The sequence below is a fragment of the Pezoporus wallicus genome, unplaced genomic scaffold (assembly GCF_028554395.1).
Source record: "Pezoporus wallicus isolate ANWC-B61680 ecotype Strahan unplaced genomic scaffold, APGP_CSIRO_Pwel_v1 contig_1181, whole genome shotgun sequence".
Classification (NCBI taxonomy): domain Eukaryota; kingdom Metazoa; phylum Chordata; class Aves; order Psittaciformes; family Psittacidae; genus Pezoporus; species Pezoporus wallicus.
Window position 1 is genome coordinate 1,039,814 of NW_026641428.1, and position 27,400 is coordinate 1,067,213.

General features: G+C 37.6%; 1 protein-coding gene across 4 annotated transcripts; it reads left to right on the forward strand.

Annotated features, from left to right (window-relative positions):
* Nucleotides 1-181: 181 nt before the first annotated feature.
* Nucleotides 182-27,400, forward strand: TANK (TRAF family member associated NFKB activator). 4 transcript variants are annotated; one of them, XM_057423664.1, is made up of 11 exons: nt 182-300; nt 908-1,041; nt 4,425-4,598; nt 5,222-5,295; nt 7,611-7,719; nt 8,566-8,678; nt 16,812-16,991; nt 17,855-17,931; nt 20,084-20,202; nt 22,106-22,689; nt 26,969-27,400. In XM_057423664.1, the coding sequence occupies exons 4-11, from the start codon at nt 5,224-5,226 to the stop codon at nt 27,134-27,136; spliced, it is 1,422 nt and encodes a 473-aa protein (XP_057279647.1). In that variant the 5' UTR covers nt 182-300; nt 908-1,041; nt 4,425-4,598; nt 5,222-5,223; the 3' UTR covers nt 27,137-27,400. The 4 variants fall into 4 exon arrangements, with proteins under 4 accessions (XP_057279647.1, XP_057279650.1, XP_057279648.1 ...); XM_057423667.1 differs by lacking the exon at nt 5,222-5,295; XM_057423665.1 differs by lacking the exon at nt 908-1,041 and having other exon boundaries at nt 199-300.

Here is a 27,400-nt window from a genome sequence, read left to right on the forward strand (position 1 = left end):
AGGAGAGCCGAGACGCTCATCCTTGCGCGGAGCAGGAGAGGCTGGCGTTGTGCTGCCTCGGCGGCGGGGAGCGCCGGGCAGCGCCGGGCCTGGCCGGGCAGCCCGGTGCTGCCGCTGCCCCTGCCGCTGCCCTGACCCTATGTGACCTGACCTGACCTGACCTGACCTGACCTGACCGGCTCGCGGGCAGCACCGTGGCCCCGTCACAGGGCGGGGAGTGGCATAACAGGAAGTTGTTTCTGGTTCCTGGGTTAGGGTGCTCAGGCAGGAGCAGGAGGCCGAGGGCTTCGTAAGGCGCTCGTAAGTCTGATCCCCTTTTAAACCGCTCTTCTCCGTCCCGCGGGGGTGGCGGGAGCTCGGCCCAGGTGATGGAGTGCGGGCCGTGGCGCTGGCGGCGGATTCCCCGCCCGTTCCCGACGCCGATTCCCCCTTTGGCGCTGTTCCGCCCGGCTTCGGGAGCGGGGCAGGGGTCGCGTAGTTTGCGCGCGTAGGTGCTGTCGGTGCCCGCGGGAGGGCCGGGGCAGGAATAGGACCCTCCCGGCGCCGCTCCGGGAGGGCAGCGGGGGCGATTGGCGGCAGGCGGCGGAGCAGGAAGCGGTGTGATGCCTGCAGGGATGGCAGCGGCGGAGCGGGGGGTAACTCCAGCGCCGCTGCTATCACCGGCTGCTTCCCCGGGTGTGGGGGCTACCCGCCCTCTGAGCCGTAACTCTGGGGCGGCAGTAGGGGCTCTTGCCGGCTTTAGGGGTTTCCGGATCTTCCCGAAGCCGGGCAAAGCGGGAAAGTCGTCCATTAGACGGAGAAAAAAAAAAAAACAACAAAAACACCACAAAAAAACAAACCAAAACTGAAACACCAAATACCGAAGTGCAGTGAGCGCTCAGTCTCTCACAAATTATTACCTCAACAGGTTTCCAGGTCCCGAGATGATGGCAGTGTAACTTGCAAAATATTTCCATCGAAGAAGCTGTTTTGAAAGCAGAAATATGTAGCGAAGTAGTTGCTTCTGGATGACATTTGTGTTCTCATGTAAACCTATGAGAGGTAGGCATGTGTATGAATGTGTATATACACATGGTTAGCTAAAACTTTCTTTCTTTGGAATTTAAGGTTTTTTTTGAGGCACTATGAAAAACTCAGAATGTGCCTCTTCAGTGATCTGTGGAGCTGGGATTTAAGGATGTATGCAGCAGTATGTTGCTAATCTTTGTGTTGGGGCTCTTTTGGCATTTGACTCAGAGAAAATTCATATTACTGTTTGTTGGGGGTTTTTTTCCACCTATGTCAGCAAAATGTTTCTCATTTGAAGCAAGCATTTCACAAGCATCTGCAGGTTTCATTGGATTTGTTTACTTAAAAGTTTGTCTTACAATGTTCATTATAACCAGTTGCTTTAAAGTGTGCACTCAGAGATGAAATTCTAGTTCTTACTGCCATAGCTCTGGCAACTCAACATTCACAGGTACTCACATTTGCCCCCCCTCACCAAACAAACTCTGGAGCTAATCTCTCTCTAATTCTGTCCCTGTTACAATAAATGCAACATTTTGTATTGCTGCATCTGTTCTGACTACATATTGCTGTTAAATTGTGAAAGTCTTTAGGATCTAATGAGTAGGATCTAGAGTGTCAGTGTCTAAAGATCAGAGTTGTTAACTTTGGCCTGAATATGTTCCAGCTGCTTTATGGATACAGCATAATTAAGCCTCATTAAAATAGTCGGGATATTTGTTTTGGGTGTTGTTTTATTTTAGGGTTGTTGGGGTTGTTTGTTGGTTTTGGTTTGGATGGATGTAGGGAGAAGGGTAAATGACAAGGAACAGTTGGCAAATTCCCTGATAAATATTGATGCCTGTGAAGGAAAAGCAGGAAAAGGAGCCAGTTTTTCTAACTGCAAGGAGTTCTGGATGTGAGATAGATAGCAGTTATTTATTCCAGCAGCAGGCAGTTCAGGGTGTGACTACAGAGTAGTTTAATCCAATCTAAATCTAGACTACTGCAGTCCTGCCCATGGTTAGGCTCCTGTTCCCACTGCCTGCTTGTGTTGATAGTAGTGCTCCAGCAGCTGCGCAGTGAGCAAGATCCAGTTTTACTTCTGGGATTGGATTTTTTTTAGGGGTATTTTTGCTGCTTTTTTGAGGAAGTTACTTTGGCATACTCAGCTGTGTAAGCATAGGAATACTAATACCAGTACAAGTAAGTGGCAAAAATACATGGCCAGAGATGAGGTAAGGCAGGAGTATCCCTCGCTGTGGCAAGGCAGATTTGCATCACTGTTATATAATTGTGACTTCATGTTACAGTTTTGAAGCCAGTGCTGCCATTGAACACAGCTTTTTTTTTTTTTTTTGAACATTGAACACTGTGTTCACTTTTTGCTAATGTTTTTGCACCTGTGCTTCTTCCGTGCATTACCATGCCTTTTGAAGTGGTCTGTGGAACTGATCTGCATTAAAACTAACAGCAAAAATACCTCTAGCATTTAGTTTTAAACTGGATTAGTTTGCTGATACGGTTTGCAGTAAAGCTGCTTGTGCTGGAACAAAGGGGAGGGTGAGGTGGAAGCAGAAATGAATGTCTAGGTTATGAGGGAATATAGGACCAATTCTCCCAGTTACAATTCCATCTAAAAGTGTCACTAGTAATGATTTTTACTGCCCCTTTGCAACTGCATCGGGTCTGGATTTCAGGGAGCTACCATTCTCTTTATTTTCCCTGACAAAGCAGAAAATCGGGTGCAGTGCTACAAGTCTGCCTGTTGGATCAATTACCCATGGTGCCAGCAGGCCAGATAAGAGCAGAACTCTTTGTTAATACTCATAGTCTTAATCAATCCATAAGTAAAAGGCCGGAAGTTAAGTATAAATTTTAAATACTGTTTTTCAAATTGATATTTGAATTTGCATGAATGAAGGTAATGCCTTCATTTTCTATGAGTTATATGGAGCTGAACCCTGTTCCCCATGCTAGAAGCTGAACAGAGTCTTTTAAGTTCCATTGCAACAATTTTTTCAAGTTACCTTTTATACATACAGGATATCAGCATTTACTAGGTAAATTTTTACAAGTGCCAGGATCCCTAGATGATTCCAAGCTGTTAAAGAATTCACTTTGCCACTGTTAAAAGTACAGCCACACTGGAGGTGAGATGTAATTGCTTTTGCAGTACACACACATCAGACTGAAGTTTGCAGGACAAAATGGTGCAACATCCATACAGCAGTCTGTTGCACCTTTTAGCAAAGTCAAACCACATTTCTGTATTCAGGCATTATGATATGGAAGATGTTCAAGAGCAAGGAAACGTGAAAAATCCTCCAAGCTGCAATCCTTAAAATTTTGACCAGGGTCCAAGAAAAGTTATCTTCATCCCTTCTTGCTTGGCTTATCTTTTTCTGAGTGCACCACTTTAACATTATCTGTGGTTTATGAATAATCCCAGAGGATAGTGAAAGATGATAGTCGCTGTCCATACTTGTGTACTGTGAGATAACCATCTTTAAATATCAGGGGAGGTGATGTGAATTGCGGAGGGGGGCGGTTGGTTGGGTTTTTTTGGTTAATGTTTTATTTTTAATTCTTTTTTTCCTTAATGCTGACACCTGGGGGGTTTAGGGTTTGGGTTTTTTTGAGACTTCACTTAACCTATCCTCTCTTGTACTTATGATAAATTTTAATCTTAACATTCATGTAACATTACTGTAGAAGCAAAGGACCTGTGTTTGCAAAGTTCACTCTGACTTGAAGTCCATGACATTTAACAGTGTTGTAGTCTTACGTGTCAAAGTTCATGAGCTGTAGCTTCAGGAATTGTTACTGAAATTGTTCATAAAATGTAAAAAGTGGATAGTATTGTGTGAAAAGTTCTGAAGTCTTGCTAATTCTTACTGGTTTGTACTACCAATTTTTAGATAAAAGATGTCTTCATTCACCTTGTAGTGTTGCTTGTATTGCCATTTTCAAATATGGCATAGAATAGTTTAGGTCCATGTGATGTAATGTTATTGAGCTTTTATCTTTTTATGACTTAATGCCAAAAGCTGAGTTTGGGGGGTTTTTTTAGTGCCATTTTTTCAGAATTGAGTAAGCATGAAATTGTTGGAAATGCCATAAAATCAGGTAATCAGTGATCTACATCAATTTTAAGTCTCAGTGCTCAAATACTGTAACCACACATACATTTACACATTTTGTACATCCAAAATTAATCTGCTTTTATTTAGCTTTTGGTTAAATCTATACCTGGACTTAGAGTGAAATTTTTGAGGTGAGCAGAGCTATAGTTCAAACTGTTACATGAGTTAATGTGCAGACATACTGCACATACTACTTGAATTTGATATTGATACAAATCATGTTATATATGCTTTTAGTTATGCATTTGTGGGTTTTAGCATTCTTTCTTTTTCTTTCTGGTTACTTTTCAGGTCTATGAACTTGACCATCTTTTCAGTGATGAAACAACATTGGGAATTGTGGACAAAATTGGAGAGCAACTTAATAAAGCTTATGAAGCCCATTCACAAGTGCATCTGGAAATTGCTGTTCTGAAAGCAGGCCAGTATACTGCAGGGTGACTCCTTAGGCTGTGAATGTAGTAGGTGGGTTTCAGGTTTTTGACATTTAATTTATTTAATTTATGGGTTTGGGATTTGTTTGTTTGTTTTAAAGGTAAGAAAAGTGTTGTCTGTTTTGGAGGATTAATGAAGTCTAATATGAACAGCAATGATGTATATAACTTTACCTAACTTTAATGAAGTATTTTTTTAAATTTTCATTTGTTTTAATAAAAAATTACTTTAAAAAATATTAAATAGCTTATATTAAATCATTTTTGTGTTAATGGGAAGATATGCCATATGAACTATTAGTTTACTTGATGTGAAGGTCAAAGACTCTAATGGGTTAAGCACTGTGCAAGCTATTAGGAGAACAGAGTTTGTGTGTTGAAACATTTACAGCAAATTCACCTTAAAATTATTATAAGTATTGATTTTTAAAAATAATCATCTGAACAGTTATTCTTTAACTGTGAAGTAGTAGAAAGATTCTAGAGGCATTCTGACCACTAAGGAACACTTCTGAATTTTTACTTTGTCTGTTGTGGAATACATTACTTCAGGCAGAAAATCTTCTAGAACTTCTCATCATGTATGCCAGCATAATGCAGAGCTGTCATTTTTGGGCTTTGTCATACTCATTTGATCATGTGTATTCTGCTCAGCAATGGAACCTCTGCTGCAGGAAGGCTCAAACGTTTTTAATGCTGCAGGACTTTCTGATACTTCCATAGAACTGGTAGGCTGGCCTTTTGTTCAGGGGCAGATGAGCCATACTGAGTGTCAAGTTATGGAAGCAGTAGTAAAACTGGGAGCAGGAAAAGGTCTACTAGAAAATATTCTGATATTTGGGCACAATCTTGCTATCCCCTTGCATGGCAAAATAAACTAGCCGAGGCACTGCAGAACAATTATGAAATCAGTCCTGTGTGCAGTCAGCCAGTGTGCAGTCTTTCTATGTTCATAGTCTCTTGGAGCAGTGCTGGTGCAAATCTGTAGCATTTTCTGTACTTAACAAGTACAAGTAGCATACCAATATGTTTTCTGCTGAAAATTGCAACTAACTTAATCAAAGGCAACATATTTTAGAATGTTTGGGAATCTTTTAAACTCTGTCTCTTATGATGAATTATTAATTATTTAAAGGAAAACCAGTCAAATTAATACACCTGGGTCATCTAACAGTACATGAAAGAAACTTCTGCCTAAGAAGTACAATGTCAGCCATTCTAACGTCTACAGAAGAAAACCGGAGATGTATGAGATAAGCAGTGTTAAGTGAAATGCTTGCAAGATCTTTCTCTGCATTTTCTCTGGTTCAAAAATCAGGAACTAAAGCCTTTCATAAAATATTACTACAAGTTCAAATCTTTGTCCTAATCAAACTTTCACTAGCTGGATTTTATAACTTCAAAAGAGAACAAAAGTAGTTTTTCAAGCATTGATTCTATGATTAGTTGGACAATTTTTTTGTGGTGTTTTTCAGGTTTTTTTTATCCAAAGCCCTGGTTTTTTAATTACCTTTGTACAGTGCTTTACTCTAGTAACTTTCTCTGTTCATTGTGTGGCCTTCACACACTGTTGGATTGTCCACAATTCTGTTGTTAACAGTTTACTACTTAAGTTACCAATAGGCCACTTGTTTTGCCAGTCTCTAGAGCTGGGAGCCATGTCAAGCACACAGAAGCCAGAGTCATCTCGGCCAGATGGTGTTTGATACAGATGGATGGTTGGTTGTCATGCAGATCTTCTAGTTGGTAACTTGTTGCTGCCATCTGACTCAAGGAATAATTTGTGCACACTGGCTGTCAAAAGCATCTTCTCTTCTATCTGTTTTAGCTGTCATGTCTGTGCTCTGTACAGAAGTGTTGACAAGACATTGCTGTTGTACATTTTCAATTTGCTTCTCAGTGATTTTTCTGCTTCATGAGGTCTCTTATAGCTGCTGGAGTGTACTGCTCTTTGATCACTTTTTTTCTCTTTTTTTTAATAAAATCTCACAGCACAGCTCCTACCTGGCCTTCTAAAATACAATTTGCTTCTAGATTTTTTTTTTCCTTCCTGCTTTACAGACAAACACATTGGGCAGTAAGGGGCTGTGGTATTTAAATGTGACTGAGATTTGAGAATTAGACAGTAGTATGGATAAACTATGAATAGACATGAAAATAATGCCAAGTCTTGTCCCAGGTCACGACCTGTTCAGTAATAGACATATTCTTAATTTCAGGAAAATTCAGTGGATTCCTGTAAGTTTCCTTCCTGGGACTTCACAAGTTTTCTTGCTTGTTTTTGGCACTACTATAACTGCAACATTAGGCATGTGCTAATGAAATAATAGGTTTTGAATACTAGTATCTTCCTGCCACCTGACTATTTGTTCAATTCACTGGCTGTCTAACAGTATTTGTACACTTCGATGGAATGTGAGCAGTCTTACTAGGCTCTGTGTGGCCTGTTTATAGCATGAGATGGAGTATAGCTAGATGAAGAATGGGCTGCTTGCTTGCTTCCCCCCCCCATTTTCTAGGTTAGAAAAAAAAGTTACTACATTCAAAGGAACAGGCAAAACTCATTCATAGGCAGTTAAAGTTAATTACAAAATATTTGTGGCATGGAATAAGCACGATTGTTTTCCATTTAAAATTATCTTTTTGAAAGCCTACTTTTATGTAATTTATTTGTTAGAAGATATGGGGGAAGAGAATTGCATCTTTCTGTAGGTAAACTAACTGACCAGCATTCTGAAGCATACTAAAATTCCAATTTTAAACCTGATGTATTCTGTGGCTACGTGAAGAATCCTGACTTAAAAGTTACCCTATCCTTTACAATTGCCACAGTTGAAGCAGTTACTGAAATCAGGATTTATTTCCTATGATAACTTTTCTAATAAGTGTAGTCTCAAAAATATGGACTCGTCAAAGGTGACTGTAGTTGGGCTTTCACACAATTACAGTTATCTTCAAAAATCAGAGCTGATTTTTATATGCCAAATAGGAGACCCCTAGTCAAAACAGAATAAGATTAATGCTAATTAAATTATATTTGCAGACAGAAAACTACATGCAGCAAATACGTGAACAGCAGGAAAGGATAGAGCTTCAAAGCAACATTATTGCAAAACTGAAATCACAGTTAGCTGCTCTGAATGCTAATAGAGGTATGTACTCCAGTTTGCATGTTCTTTCTTTTTATGCTGTGTTGCATTGATGAGTAGTTCTGACTTTGTTGCTTCAGTTTTTACAATATACATCTCTCAAAGCAGTATCGTACTTTTCTGTGAACATGAGAGTTAACACAAATGTGCAGTTTCAAAATCTATTTATAAAATGCAACACTTCTGAGGTCTCTCTTTATCCTCTTCAGGAAATTGTGAGATTTTCTTCAGAGGTAGAACCTGCTTACACTGAAGACAATAAAAATTATGAAAATATGGGTTCAAATTGTTCACTAGAATGAGAACCAAATTTGTTACATATTCTACAATTTTCTGTTACTAAGCTTAGCTCAGGTTATTCTAGATGTGAGTGCTGTGATTATATGTTTTCCTGTTTGACAAGTCTTGTGATGCTAATCTTACTGGATAGCCAAGCTTTACAAACAAGTAATTCTCTTTCAAATCAAATAGTCATTGATGGATAATTTTCCACTATTTGACTGTATTACACAAATAAGAGAAAAGAGTCAAAGTAACCATGTGTTAATCTGCCATGCTCATTAAATATTTATTCACACTAGCCTAACACTCATGGTTTTCATAAATACTAGCAAAGTGGTTGGCTTTTATTTTCAAGCGTATATGTACATTCTTTATTGCTGGTTTAATCTTGCATTGTCTATTAGCACAGAATTGGACTTCTCTTGCTCGTTTGATATGAAAGCTTGCTCAAAGAAAATAGAGAACAATATAAGCCTAGCTTCTTTTAATTTTGCTTAGATAGAAGCTGGCTGGGGAAAAATGTAGTGTCAGTCAGCTCAATCAGCTGCTTTTGTTTCTTTTTTTAAGGTAATGTACACCCCTACATTCCAATGCATGAAGACGTTGAAACCTCCAACTTGTCTGTAAGGCAGCTCTCTGAAAAGCTGAATGCAGCAAAGCAAAGAGAAAAACTCTTGAAGGTATGGTTGCCTGCAGTGTGTTTAACATAAGATCACATTTGTGCTGTGATTATACTATGAGAACCTAAGGAGAGAAGTGAGATTTTTACTGCACGTTTTCTAGTACAAGATCCTCACCTGAAGTGCACAAGTGTTGTGCCACTTCAGTCTCCTTAGGTGAACTAAGCATCTACCTTTAATCTTTCCCGGGGCAATCACTGCTTGGCCATCAAGCTCCCTAGAATAGTTTTGATCATAAAGTAGGAACTTACTTGCTCATTTATTTCTTAACCTGCCAAAACCAATGGTCAAGATGGGGCCTTCTCTTTCTCTCAAAAGAGCTCTTCACATTGCAACCAGCCTGTGTGTTTTTGCAAGGAATGGAGAATCTGCACTCAAAAAGTGGTAGAGAGAAAAATGAAGTAGCCATTGTTCTGGTGATGCTAATGATTTGTTTGGGGTTTTTTTAAATAACCAGTTTTAGTACAATTTCTCTTCTGCCCCTCTTCCCTGCACTAATACTGTCACTACAGCCTGTTGAGAGTAACAGGCATGAGAGTAAAGCAGTAGTGCAGAATAGATGGGAAATGCCTTGAATGGATTTTGCATATTGAAAAAAGACAGGGACAGAGATGCACTAAGTTGCATTTTTCTTATCCTAGGTCATCCTGCTGTGTTGTTTAAGAATTGTCTTGTAACACCAAATCTCTGATGTTTTAATATGAATCTGCATAACGGAGACCCTGTAAGAGTCATAAAAAGACCCTTATAGGAAATCGGGCATTAGATTTAAAAAGAATTCATTTCAGGATTTGTTTCCTAAACCCAAGCTATAAACAAATTAATTATGCTAAATTCATAGAAATTATTTTTTTATCAGAAATATTAATTTAAAAGTAATTTCATTGGATTGCTGATGCTTGCTTAATTGTCTTGAAGGAATCTCATTTGAGACTAAGCCTCTGCAAACATGTTAAACATACTGTTACCAAAGATTTATATACACTCCTTTTTATAAAAAAAAAACAAAAAAGGTATTATATAATTTTTCCACACTAAAATCTGTAATCAACAGATACAATTTCTTTCCCAGTCTCTGCGTTTATTTGGCATACAACACAGCTGAAGGGTTAATTCTTTGATGAATCACCTTTGCCTAGTTTCGTATTTCTGTGTCTTTAGTTGGATAATAATTATGTCTTACAATTGCACATGCAGACCTGACCAAGTCTGGTATTTCATACTCTTGTTTCTGAATGCTTGCTCAAGAACAATAGTTTTAAATAACTTAGTTATATAATGAATAGGAGAAAATAAGCTGTATTATCTGCTCTTCTCATGGGAAAACACTCAGAAATTATATGATCTATACACAAGATTAAAGCAATGCATGAGAATCTGGAATCATTATTTCAAGGGCTTTTTCATAATGGAATGTAGGTTATTTGTTTTTATCTGCATTTCTTTGTGTAGTCAGTTACTGCAGTTACCTCTCAGCAACAGGTAGTTCATCTGGATTTTGCTTCATGTGTACCATGAACAGAAATATTTCTGATACAGAATCAACCATACAGTCTGTCTGCAATTAAACCCACAGTTTATAACATAGTGCTATAAAAATAAGGTCTTTTCAGAGGGGATCAGTAGAGATCTAAACCCATGCAAAGTCAGGTTGCCCCAGCCTCCTCTATGTTCTTGTTACTCAGAATGTAGGAGCTCTCTTACTCGTAAGTGTTGAGAACATGGGGCTTTGAGGGAAAATATGTTTGACTGGATCAAGGCTGGCTTCTTGCAGAGGCATGTGGATATCTTTGCAACATCCTTCTGATATAAGGAGGATCCTAATGTTTGGTGTTGTGACTAGTAAGCTTCTGCTAACCTGGTAAGAGTGATACAAAGATGTCCAGACAGCACAGCAGAGGTACACACACTTCTGTTAGCTCTGGCTGTGTCTTGGCCATGCCATTTGTGAGCTGGCTATGGAGATATACAGCAGACTCTGTACCCAAGTCCTTGTGTTACTCAATAAACTCAGGAGAGGAGAACCATATAATCCCTGTTGAAGATGGTGGAAACATAATTGCATTGTTATAAATGCTTTATATGCACTTATGGCAGCTGCCAACTTTTTGCGCTTTTTCAATGTATAATTTTTTACATATGATGGATAAAAAGGTAAACTGCATGGAATAAATGTACAGAACAAGCTGGGAAACACGAACAAGTAGCAAATCACCAGGACCACATCAAGATAATTTGAGAGTACCCATTTCTCTTTCTGAATAAATGAAGTAAAAGTAAAATAAATAAAAACAGCTTCTTCACAGGCTAATTAGTCAAGTGGAACTTCCTGCTTCAAGGGAAAATTGGACAACTTCATGGAAGAGAAAGCTCTTGAAAGTTAATAAATACATAGAAACTATTACTAAGAAGGTCTGGGAATTTATTAAAGGCTCTACCATCAATGCCTCATGTTTCCTCATACTCTCTCCCCAGACATATTTTGATATCTGTTAGTCCAGAAATCCGTCATCCTCTCACTGACACAGTATAGTTGTCTTTTATCTAATTCAATAAAGTAGTGGCCATTTTCAGCTATTGAAATTTGGAAGCTCTTTTGAAATCCTGTATTCTTCTTATAACATTCTATCCACATTCTGCTCTAAAATAAGTTTTGTCTATAGCTTGTCCTCTACTGCATTAACTGCTTTATTCTGCTTCTCCACCAAAAATTTCAGACTTAAAAAAATTATAGCTCCAGATAATAAATTGTGATTGCAGTCTTTAAGTTAAAATGTTGCTGTTTCTTCGTGTTCTTCCTTAAAACTCAGAGTCTCTCCCATGGCTGGAAGTGCCTGGGTTTATCAATACCTTTCAAAACTGCCTTTTGCTGAGTTTAATGGGATTTCTCAGTGGACTGTCCTCCAGTGAAGTTAATAGAAATCCTGGATTTAATGTAATAAGTGCATGGTTAGAGCTTAAATTTTAGAAGTTTAAAATGAGGGAAGGGTCAGCTTTTCTGTTCTCTAGTAGGTGGCCATAGTTGTGTATTTTACCTGCTGTTGTCAAACTGTTGCCAGTGTGTTATAAAATGTTTTGGTGGGGGGGTTGGGTTGTGGGTTTTTTTTTTTATTCACATTCGTGTTCACTGAAATAGGTGAGTGGACCAGATTGGCTTAGTGTTCAGTATCAAACCATATACAAGATTATCAGATTTTTTTCAGTCACCTGCTTGAGGAGACCAAAGAGACCTAAATTGCTGTCTCATTTTGAGTACAGCCTGGCCAAACTTTATTAAGTAAGTAGAATATAGATCTGGTTACTGTTTCGGACCTGAAGCTACACAGCGAACAGAAAACCTTAGTAAGCAAGATTAGACAATGTAAAGTAAATCTTCTTCTGTATGCTATTTTTAGTACAAAATCAGACATCAGAATCCTTGTAAACTCCATAAAACATGAAACTAAAGTCAGTAGTTATGACAAGAAAACATGTTCATGTAGAACTAATTAGACCCTGCTACCCAGTATAAGAAATTCTGGATTGATAGCTTTTTTCTTACTGCTTCATCTGTTTAATACAAATAGTAAGAGTTTGTGGTTAAACTGTTAAAAGCTACAGTTAATATTCCTTGAGACTACTTGCAGTACATCAGTTGAATAGTATTCTTGAAGCTATCTGACAATTTGTTTATTCTGGGAAGCCATTGAAACACTAAAAATAAAAGGACCTGTCTTTGCAGCAGTACACTCTGGGGACTGACTGGCTGTGGACAAGCTCTGTTGGAAATGGAGCTGAGGTCTTGTTAGACAGCAAGCTGAACATGAGCCAGCAGTGTGTCCTGGCAGAAAAGAAGGGCAACAGCTTCCTGGACTGTGTTAACATGAGCACAGGTAGCACACCCAGGGAAGTGTATATCTCACTTTATTCAGCATTCATTGGACTGCATCTAGAACATTACATGCAGTTTGGAACCTCCAGTACAGGAAAAACATTGATAAACTAGAGTGAATTCAGCAGAAGCCCCACTGAGGTAGTTGGGAGCTTGAGTACATACCCTGTGAGAAGAAGATGCAGAAACTGGACTTGTCCAACCTGGAGCAGATAGGGCTTCAGGGGAAGCTAGTAGTGTTCTAATAACTGTGCTGAGGTTAACAGGCAGATGGAGCCAGGGTCTTAGCCGTGGTGCATGGCAAAAGGATGAGAGACAATGGGTAGTTGAAACATGAAGGGTTCAGACTTGACCTACGTGAAAACTTTTCATCATGAGGACAGCCAGGCATTGGAAAGAGTTGACCATAGAGGTTGTGTAGTCTCTATCCTTAGAGAATTCAAGGCCAAACTGAGTAACCTGATCATGTTTAAAAAATCCATTGTATGATCAAGTACTTAACTGAGCAGGTATAGTGTGTGTGGTATACTTAATCATTATGGCATTCACTTTATAAACTTCAGCCGGTTTATAAATCTTACCACATTGTTGCAAATATCCAAACTCAATCAGTACTAGAAACTGTAGGATCATCAAGCTATGAAGGGCTATATTATTGAAAGATCCTAAAAAGTGCAGTCATATCTCTAGTGTTTCTCCTGGTGGTGTACCCTGACAGTGCGTGAGAATGATGATTTACGTCAGTTAGGTACTGCTATATCTTCATTACAACATGTTGCATGGCTCTTCTCACGTTGTTTCTTGTTCCAACTTCCTGCAGGAGAATGTAGGAGAAAGGAAAGAGAACCATTACTGCAGTCCATCCAATTATTTGAAAGGTTTTAGAAGCTCACGTTACTTGGAGCTGTAATAGTCACAAATAGATAAATTATGTGTGTGCAGACTAATGCTGTGTCACAGGCTCAGTGAGTTATTTTACTGTCTTTAAGGCAGAGTTGTTCTTCAAGGGCAAGTGTCATCTTTGACATAAGCTTTTTCCTGGGTGTTTGGATTTCCAGCAAATCATTTTCAAAGGACAAACTGCATCCCATTGGCTTTTTAAATAGGAAATCAAATTTGACCATCGAATGGCCATAGATATAAGAAAGAAATTCTTTACAATGAAGTGGTGAAACACTAGCACAAGTTGCCCAGAGAGGTAGTAGATGCCCCATCCCCAGAAGCATTCAAGATCAGGCTGGATGGGGCTTTTGAGCAACCTGATCTAGTTGAAGATGTCCCTGCTCATTGCAGGGAGAGGTTGGACTAGATGACTTTTGAAAGTCCCTTCCAACACAAACTATTCTTTGATTCTAATGTTTGGGAACCCTGTGACCAAATAACTGCTGAGAGGTAGCTTGGGGTCTGTGAACCCACACTATATCGCTGCCCATTCCTGGAGTGGCAAAAAGCAGTTCCCCATACTATAATGTAGTCTTTAAAGAACATGGAAAAGGTATACTTATAAAACTATGTTCAGCATATGGCCTTGCTATAATTTTCTTCAGATTTGTTAAGCATACTTTTATGCATGTCTCCATCTTCTCTTAACACAGATTGTATTTTTTTTCCACAGCACTTGATATGATTGTCTGTTCTCATGGATCAGATACTTCCTTAACTTGCTTTCAACTTTCTGTGCCTCATAGTATTGTAATTCTTCATAGTGTTCTTCTTGTGCCATTTCAGAAATCTGTCTGCTTTAGCATCAGTTATAGATGATGACATATGACAACTGTGTGCAGTTCTGGTGTCCTCAACATAAGAAGGACATGGAGCTATTGGAGCAAGTCCAGATGAGGGCCACAAGGATGACTGGGGGCTGGAGCACCTCCCATACCAAGCCAGGCTGAGAAAGTTGGGGCTGTTCGGCCTGGAGAAGAGAAGTCTCCATGAAGACCTCATAGCAGCCTTCCAGTGTCTGAAGGGGGCCTATAAGGATGGTGAACAGGGACTCTTCATCAGGGACTGTAGTGATAGGACAAGGCATAATGGGTTCAAACTTAAACAGAGGAAGTTCAGGCTAGATATAAGGAAGAAGTTCTTCACTGTGAGAGTGGTGAAGCACTGGAAGAGGTTGCCCAGAGAAGTAGTAAATGCTCTATCCTGGCAGTGTTCAGGGCCAGGTTGGACAGAGCCTTCGGCAACATGGTCTAGGGTGAGGCATTCCAGCCCATGGTAGGAGGGTTAGAGCTAGATGATCTTGTGGTCCTTTCCAACCTAAACCATTCTATGATTCTATGATTGTTTAGCCTAAAATCTTTAGTCATCTATGCTTGGTTTTTATCCAGAACTATATGTAAAAAAAAAAAAAAAGTCTTTCTCCTTTTTCTCTCCTTTGTTCTTTGAATTTTCTTTTTTAACTGCTTCCCTGGATTCTTACCTACTATGATGTATATAGATTCTACACTACAAGAGTGTAGAAAGCGTTTCATGATCTATACATATATTCCCTACACCACCTGCTGGAATTGCAAAGCATGGAAAAAGGGTTAAGATTAAGGAGTTGCTGGGATACAAACATCCCGTTTTTAGACAATTTTGAACCTACTGAGCAGAAGAGACTTAATATGGACCCTTGAGATATCATCCAAGTCTGGAGCTGCTTTGAAGCTCTTACTATAGGTTTACTATTCAAAGTCACAAATGAGACTGAAATAAAAAAACCAATGCCTTCAAAGCTCATTTTCTGTAGGGTTGGGTTTTTTTTCCATCCAGCTAGTATAACTTTTTGAGGCTAAACTATTATATCAGCTGCATATACACATCCATGCTTAACCACCCAGTCAGTGTCTCTGTAGACCAGCTCTGGACACATCCCTACATGGCTGTCATTGTCTAGAAGAGTAGTCCTTACCTACCTAACTGCCAAATGCACAACCTCACCCAGTTTAGGTCCCATTTGTAAATAAAGCAAGTGCTCCTGAAAAAACACTTGATTTGCTTTCCTTTTTAACTTGCCCTACCTGCCTAGAGTGTTTATCACTGCTTTTTATTTATAGTTCTTGCAGAGTTAACCCCCTGGGCTTACTTCTCTTTCAGAGACAGACATTAGGCTTCAGGCCACATTTTATAACATTTGATACAAATCAAGATGAGTACTTCTATAGATTTCATAAACTGACAACTATAAGGTTTTCATAGCTACAGTTTTTTATCATAAGTTGTTTCTTGAAAATTATCCAAGGACTATCTTTGTTCATATTAAAAAAAAATACGCTATATTCTTCATTCCACCAAAAAGCCCACATACATAAAAGTTCCATTAATTATATGGATAGTTAAACTGGGGTCAGCCATTGCTTTTTATTTCACTTTACACTGAAGCCCTACTTTGAGTACTGTGTGCTATTTTGGGCACCTCAGTGAAAGATAAAGATGTCAAACTATTAGAGCGTGTTCAGAGGAGGGTAACCAAGATGGAGAAAGGGCTCAAGGGCAGCAGTTCATGGGGAGCAGCTGAGGTCACTTGCTTTGTTCAGCTTGGAGAAGGGGAAGTGTTCATCTCTTCTCTGTGACCAGCAATTGGACACAAGGAAGTGGAATGAAGCTGTGTCAGGGGAAGTTCAGTTCAGGCTGGACATTAGGAAAAGGTTCTTCACCAGAGGGTGGTCAGTCACTGGAACAGGGTTCCCATGGAAGTGGTGATGGCACCAAGCCTGTCAGAGTTCAAAGAGCTTCTGGACAGTGTTCCTGGTTACATGGTTTAGTGTTAGGTGGTCCTGCAAGGAGCAGAGACTTGAACTCAATGACCCTTCTGGGTCACTTCAAACTTGCAATATTCTGTGATTCTGTGGTTCTATGATTCTGTTATTGGGTCTGCTCAAAAATTAAGCAGAATATAACCTTCTTCAAAATTGTTTAAGATTGAAATTAATTAAATGCTATTTTATATATTGTACATACAATATCTTGTACATAAAATGTTAATGTAAATCATACAGTAAGTAAACCAAGTGAGTGTCTTTATTTCTTATAAACACTAATATGACTTTCAGAAATTCAGAACATACAGTTCTTTTGAGTAATTATCTATGATGAGTTACCACTATGTGTAGTGGTAGAAGGTCTTTACTATGAGTTTAAAATTATTAATGTCATAAATAAGACTGACATTTATGTTGCAAAAGCTTAATTTAGCTTATTCTACACTGCTGAACAGTGCTATTCCACAAGACTCAGTTCTGTTAATTGTACTGGTGCTTCTAAAATTGTTTGTTTAGGAACAGTTAGAAATTGAGAGCATGAAATTGAAGCAACTTGAAGACAAAAATAATCAAAAGGAAAGGAAGCTGATATCTATTATTTCCAACCAAGAAAATACAATAAGAAGTCTGAAAAGCAAATTGAAAGAATTAAGTGAAGCACAAAAGGATATACAGATGCCAGAAGATAAAAGGGAGGTAAGATACAAAACCATATAGAGATAAAATGAAAAAAAAAACCCAACAATTTTTAAATTATTTCTTCTTTCAAACATGTTTATACTAGTTATTATAAGAAATCATTTTAAATTTAAGCATCATATAATTACTTGGAAATCGTTAAAGTATGTAAAGCACATAGGGAACACCAAACTATTAAGTACATATTGGCTGCTTTGTGTGTTAATTATTTCATGTTATGTCCTCAAAATTTAGTATTTGTGAAAACACCAGATTAGCATTTCTGTTTTGTAATTTTCCATTGGGAGTTTTCACCAAGATTGAGTTGTTTTTTTCGTTTTTATGCCACTCTATTTTTGGTTACAGAATAGCATCCAGAGTGCTATTCTGTCCTTGTGGGATAGCTGGATTTTAAACTATGTAATACTAGAATGAGCCACAAGGTGGTAGTCAAAGTTAATAACTTACTTAAAAAACATCTAGAACTCTTGACATACCGGCTTGTGATGTGCTCATTGAAAATTTCAGTGAATATATTGGTTTTTCAGAGCTAAAGTAGCTAAATACCTCACTAGCAAGCTTATACACAATACATAATCTTAACTTATATGTGACTGAAATGGAATTACAGTCAAGCAATATTCTTAGAACCAGTTTCCTTTCAGGGAAATGTGAGCAGAAGAATGCCACACTGAGTTGCTGAGTTAAACTAAAAATAGGAATTTCACAGAAACTGTAAAAAAATGCTTTTGTAATTCTGTGAAAGTTTTGAGAGGTTCCAGGACCAGGTGAGGGATCCCACTATATTTTTATTCAGATCAGGGTGAAGAGCAAAATTAATATGCTTACCGCTGATCAATATTTTCATATTTTACTTCAAGGTGAAAAGTAAGAAAGTTGTTCCAGATAAGCCTGAATTATCTCTAGGGATCTCTGGTGTTTCACCTGTGTCTGAAAGGTAAATGCTTTTGTAGCACGGTTTTTGAAATTTGCTTTTGTCTTTTCTGCTATTAAATAAGACCAGCTATTTCCCTGTTTTCTATACAGCACCTTAAAAAATGAATGGGGAGGTGGGGCGGGGGAGGAGTAGAGGTCAAAGAGCCAATGTGGGAAGGTGTTAAAGCCGGCAACTATATGGAATCATAGCTGAGGCTTTGCAAGTATGTAGGGATAAGTTGAGAGGAAGAAAAATAGCCACTTGGTTCAGCAGGAGGTTAAACTCTCTGGGAAACGGCAGTGGATGTTAAAGCTGGGTTTTGGGTAAGCATTAACTCTCTTCAGAGCAGGAAGGTACAACTGTAACAGATTAACTGATGGCAGCACAGCAGAGGAGCCTGCTGCGCTGCCAGGAGGAAGTACAATAGTCAGCATGAGCCATCCTAAGTGAGAGAGTTTAAAATCAGGTTTATCTGTAAGCTGAAGCCAGCCAGCCCTTGCTATGACCAAGGGACCAAAAGCAGTGTATTTCCTAAGCCAGTATTCCCTCTTCTGCCTGTGTTTTGGGGAAAGTATTGACCAAAGTCTAAAGTTTGCATTTTTCACAGGATAGGCAGTAATACCACTTTTCACAATTTTGCTGAGGTCAAGTTGAAGATTCTTTAAGGTGCAGCTAGGAGAGTATTAGGGAAAAGTATCACCAGTTCTTGCTGTCTTCTTATGCTCTTGACTAGCCATCTGCTTTTGGCAGATAAACTACATGATCTTTAGTCTGAGTCACTACTGCTTTATGATAAGAAAGAGAGGAATAAGATTGTGATGTGATAAAGACTTTTTTGTCCTTAAAGACTTTTTGTCTTCATACTGATTTAAAAATAAAAAACCTTTACCTGTCTTCTGTCTCCCTGCTCTCCAGTAACTCCCTTACTTTACTGTTTGCTTGGAAAGAGGTATGTGACTGGTAAGATTACTGGTAATCTTACACTAGTAAGATTATAGTATCACAAAAGTCTAGCAAATTAAGATTGATTCATCTAATCATATGTATATTTTAAAGCTCTGATTAGGAACTTGTGACAAGAATCTTTTTTAATTCTTTATTTATCAAACACCTGAAAAAGGGTCAGAATGTAAGTGGTAACAGTAGCAACTTTAACTCCTTCTGTAGATTTGGGATTTTTTTCAAATGAATTACAAATAGACATTTATGTCCTCAGAAAGAGAAACACAATGGAAGTAAGAACACAGCCATGACACTCCTGATATATATGAATAGGCAATAAAGAGGAAAACAATTCACTGAATCAAAGAAAAATCCCTTTTGAGCTCTTCTGGTACAAAGATGCAAACAAGAACTCAAATCCAACTTCACTTTTTCATCCTTGAAGTTCCATTTTATATCATCCATTATATTGTGCTTAGAAATATAAATCACTCAGCAAGTTTATCAAAATTTTGCAATGGAATTTTATGGATGCATCAATAACTGAATAACCTAGTGCCTTTAGGCAAATAAAACTCACACTAGCATGAAGAACTATTTTTCTATTCTCAGTGCAGATAACTAAATACGGGATGTCCATATGATACTCTGGAAAAGATATAATAAAAAAAAATCAAAATAAAAGGGAAAGTCATGTGATATTGCATAAAATAAAGAAGTAATGAGTTCACAAGTCCCTCTTCAAAATGTCAGGTAGACAGAGAAGGAAGAAGCAGTAATAAATGCTTGTGTATTCCTTGTCCTGCAAAGTCTGAAATGCACAGAAAAGAATGGTAAACAATTAATGTTTGCAGAAGTATCAGCAGCTTATTTTCCCTATAATGAGATGGAAACAGTATCCTTGTGAAAGATAAGCTGTTCCACAAAATACCTGAGAGAACTGAGGGAAATGTAAAGGCTGGATTTTCTGAGGGGGGGTCGTTGAAGAGTCAGGCCCTAAGTTCAAATGTATGTGTATGTGATATGACTAAACAGCTCTTTGATGAGATTTTCTTTTCCCTTTTCTGCTTGCTTTTACTGAGGAAAACAAAAATATGTATACATATGTCGAGAAACAAGGTATCCAAGAAAAGTAGCTTACACTATTGTTTTTCTCTGGTTTGTGGGTGTGACTAGATTAAGGTCACAACAACCTGAATTGGTTGACTGATTTACAATTTTGATCTTCCAGGGAGAATGTGGAGACTATTTTCCAGGACATGAAAGAAGAGTGGCATCGAATATGTATGCTAGCCAGAGAACAAACAGACCAACTGAGTAAATTTAAGATAAAGCCAGAACCTGAAACTGGTAATATCATACTTAAGCTCTTATTGTGATTCAACTGTTTGAAAGCTTTGCTTTATATTTGAAAATACTGTAAATTACACATACATAGAAGTACTTCCACTGTTTACCATCTGCCTTTTTCAAGTCTGTTCACATGGTGCTCAGTATTTCACCAAGAAAACGCACCGCCAGTTTTGGCATTCTATGACGAATGCTCCAAATCACATGCTATAAAAGACAGTCATCACATCAATGGCTCTTGTAATTGTTTTGTCCCTTGGAGTGAGAGGCAAGCACTTACTACATGTGATATTCCATCATACTGTGTGAATGACAGCACTTGCTTGCTTTTAATTTAGCTGTCAGTTCAAAAGATGTCTGTTATGAATGTCTCTAGCCCCATGTCTGTTAGAGGAAAACTGCTGGACTGAGGAGAGCTGGAGGACTTATTTTCTGGACTTCCTTGTGCAGACTTTTGAATGCTGTTTTGTTATATGGGACAGGAGTTTAATCCAACACTTCCTGAAAACAAAAGAAAGGCTTGATTTTTATTGCAACTGGAAGAGATCCTGAATGTCGAGTTTTGCTAATGCTTACGTTATATTGAATGTAAGCTATTATTGGTATTCCTTACAAGCTAGCAGGATCAGATGCTTAGGTGATCTCAAGAAACACCTGCCAAACTTACATGGTTGAAGCAAGAGATGCTGATTTCAGTACTTGCTTCTTATTTAGGTTATATAATTACTAAACTTTTTTTACCTTAAGTGCTCATGTAGAGTTTGTGGCTTCAGATTGCTATGTCTGAACTGTATGGTTATATTCTGATTGTACAGTACTAAACTTTATTTATTATTTAGGGGTGGGAATCTGGGGGGGTGAGTGCTTGGCAACTTATTTCAGAATGGATTTATTTTCCTTAAATAAGTGCCTAACCTCAACAGTGTGAAAAGCTATACATGATAAAGATTCAATCTGCTTGATTTCTATTATTCTGTGGCCCACTTTACTACAATATCTGAGTGATGTCAGAAGGCTGCTGTACAGTAAATGTGTACTGAAGTTATTCTCTCACCTGATTAGGAGTAACCATGTGTATTATTACCATTTTTCTTAATAAAGTGCTGAAAATCATAGAATCACAGAATGGTTTGGGTTGAAAGGGACTTTAAAGCACATCCAGCTCCAGCCCCTTGGCACAGACAGGGACACTCTCCACTAGACCAGGGTGCTCAAAGCCCCATCCAACCTGGCCTTGAACACTGCCAGGGATGGGGCAGCCACAGCTTCTCTGGGCAAGATGTTCCGGTGCCTCACCACCCTCACAGTGAAGAATTTCTTCCTTATATCTAGTCTAAATCTAACCTCTTTCAGTTTAAAGCTATTCCCCCTTGTCCTGTCATTACAAAATTGAGTTCTCAAAGGGAAAATTTGGTCCCAGTTCTGAATAGTTACCGAGTTTTAAGTATTTATCAAATTTGGAAACCAGTGGGATTTTGGTACCTGAATACCTTCTAAAATTGTGCTTATGGTGCTTAGCATGTTCTTGGCACCATGTGAAATGGTTTTGGTTCCAGCTTCTATTTCTGCCAGAACACTTCAGTAAATATATGCAAGTATGTGTTAAAGAGTATGGGACAACATAATTTTCAATAAAAGGAAAATGTTTACAGTGATAAGTCAAAGAGAAATACAATTATTAGAACAGAATTACCTCCTTTTATTTCTGTTATGATAGTTTTGTGTCAGAGCTAATGTTTGTGAAAGAGAGCTATGCCTCAAGCTGATTTCAAAGAGAAAAACTAAAGCTTAGAAAGCCAGTAAGGACTATCAAGAACCTCTCAGGAAAAATACCCCAACACCATGCCTTTAATAACTATACTTCAGTGGACTATTTAATTTTTTCTTCATTCTTTCTTTGCAGAAATACAGTTTTCCATGCCGATACAGTGTACTGATAAAACTGATGAACAAGCAGAAGAGCTTTTTAAGCCTCGGGTTATAAAGGATATAAATAGAGGTGCATCATGCATCACATCTATCACACCAAGAGGAGTGGGCCAAGATGAGGACAACTCCTCTATAGAATCACTTTCTAAATTTAATGTCAAGCTTCCACCTACAGACAATGACTCTGCTTTCTTGCAGAGCACTCAGGAAAAACCAGCAATTCCTTGTACTGGTATAGCTGAAAACATGCTTCAAGATCATCATTTTAACCTGGAGCTTAGAGACCGTGCTGTTAACCTCAGTAAATTGGAACCTAACTCATTTGAAGCTCATGGAGTTGATCTCATGACCTCAGCTTTACAAAGTTTAACTACTGTTGACAAAACAAATCGCCCAGATTATGCAAACATGTCCATAGAAAATACCCATGACAAAATATGTTTAAAAACAACAGACACTGGTTTCACATTTGTACCTAAGCACACAGACCAGGGTGTACCTGAAGTAATTCTTTCATCTTCAGAAGCTGCTGGGACAGTCATCAGAGGTCCTCATCAGGTATCTTTCTAATAAGTACTGTACGTTCCAAAGAATTGTAATGATTCAGTCAACCACTTTGCAAAGATCTTTGAGACAGGATTAATATATTCGATGGGGTATCTCATCAGTCTTTTTTAAGACATTCTCTCTTGTCAGTTTTTCTTCCTGATACTGTGGAATGTGCACAAGGCACTTCTCCTGTGAAAGGGCAGGAATTTAAACAGGTGTAGACACTGGATATGCTGGCACAAATTTCAGTTCATTTAGATATTAATTGCTTCTATATATTTCAAAGCTGTCGTTAATCGGAAATTGCCCCCTAGATTGCTTTCTTTCTACCCTTGATCTCAGTTGAATAGGGCACATAGTTGTTTTAACTGTTCTTAGTGTACAGCAGAGAATATGGACTATTAAAAAGCTGAACAGTTAAATACTTCACTGTCGGAAAATGATCTACTGTTTATCTCTGTGAGGTATAAACAGCACCTTATTCCTCCCTTTAAGAAAACTTAACTCTTTCCTTCATACTTTAGAAGGAGGAAAGCCTATTTATTTTTTCAAATGAAGGAAAGTTCACTAAAATACTTTGTTTTAGGTTTATGTATGTACTTCAGGCTTGAATTTCACTTATACCTACTTGAAGTCCATGGGAACTTCTGAAAGCAATGTCCACCTGCTGTAATGCAGAAAAACGTTTCAGCAGGTTCTGACAATCACATCTCTGAATACTTTGCTGCTTTTTTGTAATCCTTTCTCAAATGAAATTGCTGGCAAAATGATAATGGACCCTTGCAGACTGGGGTTTTTTTTTACATTTCTGTGGCTTTTCTCACATCTTGTGAGAGGAAAGGTTTTCAGGTATAAGCAAACAGCGATACTTAGAAATTCTGAGAGGATGGATTTGGCAGATTTTTACTATTTACATTAATGTAGTTTTGTGTTCTTTGTCATGACAAGGCACATGCAGCAGAAGTGCTTTACCTCTTGATTTTGCCGCTGCATGACATGCAAAACTAGCATTTGGAAAGCTATTTGTAGGACATGATAGCTTTGATGTTTTCATCTCCTAAAACATAGTGCAGTTTAGATTTCTACTGCAAACCAGTTCTGGATGAAAACTTTATAGCATGTAATGTTTGCTGTTCTTCATTATTGTATTTTAAACTATAAGCCTGATTTTTCAGAATGTACTTTAAATATTTGTTTGTAATATGGAAGATCTCAATTCTATGCCAACTTATTAATCACAGATTTTATTGTGCTTTATTTTCCGTTGGGTCCTTAGTTAAAGTTATGACTGAATTAAACAAATCAAACCATTTATTTTATCACTGGTAGAATTCCTGTGGAGCTGTGAAGCATTCACTCCATTGCTTGTTACTGTCCTCTTTTTATGTATTCCCTCTCCAGCTAATTCTTTTACTAGTTAGTCTGTGTATTCAGTTTTCAATAGATGGCACCCTGCATTGTGTATTACAGAAAGTGAAACAGCTGGTATGTGATTATAAATTGAGAGGGGAGTATACAGCTTAAAAAGTAGAGAATTGTGGTTGAATAGCAATAAGCCTTGGGTTTGATGATGTATTTTTTTGAAGGAAAATGTATTAATGCTAACACTTGGAGAAGAGAAACCTAATGGTGAACCATTTCAGTATTTGTAAGTCAGATCTACAATAGTACTGTAGCACATACAGGACATTGATTAGAATGTTATACCTTATCGAGAAGCTTGCTTGAAATGAGCCAGTATTACTTTAGAATTCATAAATATATGTCTGCATATGTCAGTATATTTAAACATCCCTCGCCTTTATTCAGCTGCCTTCTGAAGAGGCTTTTAAGTATTTTTCTGAGTGAATTGGATTCAGCTTTAGTTTTTTGACTGTTAATTGTGTTAAAGGTTTGATTCACAGGTAATATATATGGAATTCAAAATAATAATGTTGTTTAAAAGTTACTTGCATACATGCCCTTTCAACTATATTAGTCTTAGCAAAACTTATTCATAAACTTGTTCTTAGTATTTTTACCATCTTTCTAAGGGTTAGTTACACTGCTTACTGCTTCTGTCATCCCTGCTGCTGGTGAGGCTCCAATAGGGAGGAATTACATACCTGATTTTTTTTTTTTAACTACTATGGAAAAAAGTTTCAAGTATTTACTACATATGTTAACTTATAAAATGGAAAACCCCATAAATGAAATAGATTTGGCAACAGTAAGTTCTTGGAACTGCTCTCAGTTGCTATAATAAATTTAGCTCTTTCCTTCTATGTGGATACTAAATGTGAAAACTCAGTCCTGTTTTCTCAGGATGTAACTTTAAAAAAAAAAAAAAACGTGACTGAAAAGAGCAGCAGATTAAAATAAACATGGATATTAGTGGACCTAGGATTTTACAGACTACATTTAACTGAGACTTGCATATAGATGCATATGTTTATCGGTATTCACAGTTTGAGGGGGTTGTTACCACGAAAAATTGTTCTAAGAATGTTCATGATTTTTAAAGCAGATTTATAGTCTATTGATGTTAATCTGAATATTAATGTTTTTGAAATGGAACATCTGCTTAAATATATCCCTGTTCTGAAAAGCATATTAAGTACACTCAAAGAAAGGAACAGAAGTTAAGTGCCTGCCTCAGTGGGTTGCTCTAAGAGTACCTCCCCTTGTTGTGCTTTCAAGATTAGAAATCTAACTTTGTCCTTTGTGGGGTTTTTACAATACTATTTTATTTTCTTTCAAATTGTGCTTTACATCATAAGGTATTAGAAACAAGTAATTCTAAACACATTTCTGTAGGGATGTTTAAGTGTGTCAGTGTCTAGATAGATTTAGTATGCAATTTACACCAGCAACATACAATAAGTAGACTCTTTGAGCTAAAAAAAGTGGTGTGATTGCACTTAATTACTAATTAGTCAATTTAATTATATGGATTGCTGACCATAATGAAAGACAGTAAATCTGCTATTGCTATCTGATAAGCTAAACACTGTTTAAATAGGGAATGGGCAGGAAATTAATTTCAGGAAGTTCAGCTGGTTTAAAAAGAAGGTTTAACCGTAATGAATGCCAGGTTAGTTGTACAGTGAGTTATCACAGGAGGAATAAACAATATATTCTAACTACTTGGCTTGATGAAATTTGAGTAAGAGCTAAAAAGTGAAACTCGTAGGTAAGTATCAATAGCAAGAAATTTAAAACTTCTAAAGAAACTATTCTCTGAAGTATTCTTGTTTGCTTTGCCATGTGTGACTGAAGCAAGAGAGAACTGAGCCAAAAGAAACTGTAGGGTGCTCTTCTCTTCTAGTTTCCATCCCCACATAGAGCTCAAACCAGCTTGGTTCCATTCTGTCTACTTTGTCATCACAGTAGTATGCATTTAGTTTCCAGTTTACTCAAAACTTAATCATCCTGGCCATATAACATAACAATTTTATCTTGGTTTGCTAATACTAGTGAAACTTAATTTTTAACTTTACCCTGAAAACTGATAAAAGACTTTTTGATTCCTCGTTGATATGATGCTAAATAATTAGTGCACACTATAACTTAGGAGTATGTATCAGGCTGAAGTCTCTTGAACTCCAATGTCGGGTAAACAGACTTGCTTGCTGACTTTAACTAGCTCAGGGACCAAGAGCAGTACAGCTGCTGAACCAAATTTAGTATAGTTTACAGAATTGCCTGAATACATGGATAGATATTCAGGTGGTCCCAATGAGTATGATGATGTTATGGCAGAAGGAATTCCTAAAGAGATTTTTTTAGACAATTTTTAGACAAATATATGTTTAACAGGCAGTCAGAGCAAATAAGTGAGGCTGTGTGACATTGCTCTAGTCATTTTGTAAGTAAACTGAAAACTAATTAGGTGTCAGTAAGAATAGAAATAAAATATGATTCACATTAACTCTTACATGAAACATTTTTTTCCTAAGGTAAAAATGTGGGTTTTCATTTCTTTTAAATGGCTGTTATGTACTGTGACTTCTACAGTAAAATACTGAAATGCAAAGTTAAAGATAGGCTGGTATTACAGACTTTTGCTCATAGCAGTATTTGTCAACAATATATACCGAGGCATTTTAATTGTTTGCAAGGATAGTATGTTTATAGAACTTAAAAACAAAAAAAAAATCTAAGTCCTATCTTGTTTTTCTTAAATGAGAACTCTCTAGTTTATGTCTCTGGCCAGACAGGTGTAAAGAGCACCTATATAAATACAAACCACAGCATCATGTAGACCACATAGTAAACCACAGCAATAATCATTTTCTGTTTCTTTTAGCTCATTTGGCAGCCTGAAGACAATGATTTGCTGGCACAATCTTATACAGCCTCTGAACTGAATCAGTGTGGAATATGCGAATTCTGTCAAGAAGTTTTCCCACCATCTATGACATCTAAGGAAGATTTTCTTCGGCATCTGAATTCCCACTTTAAAGTACAGTCTTAATGTATGAGAATTCAATGGTTCACTGTTTTGCATATATTTTGATTTTTTTTTTATTCAATAGATACGCTAAGAATTGAAGAATTAAGACTTCTTGTAACAAGAACTCATGACTGAAACGGTGTGTCAGATAAGCAAGTTCTTAATTGTCCTTTGACAAGGTAACATGAAACTGTCAGTCACTTCAATATTGTAATTCACATTATTGCTTGTTTTGCTTCAGTATTGCCTTCAAGAGTGATGTTAAACACCTTTTTCTTTTTTTTT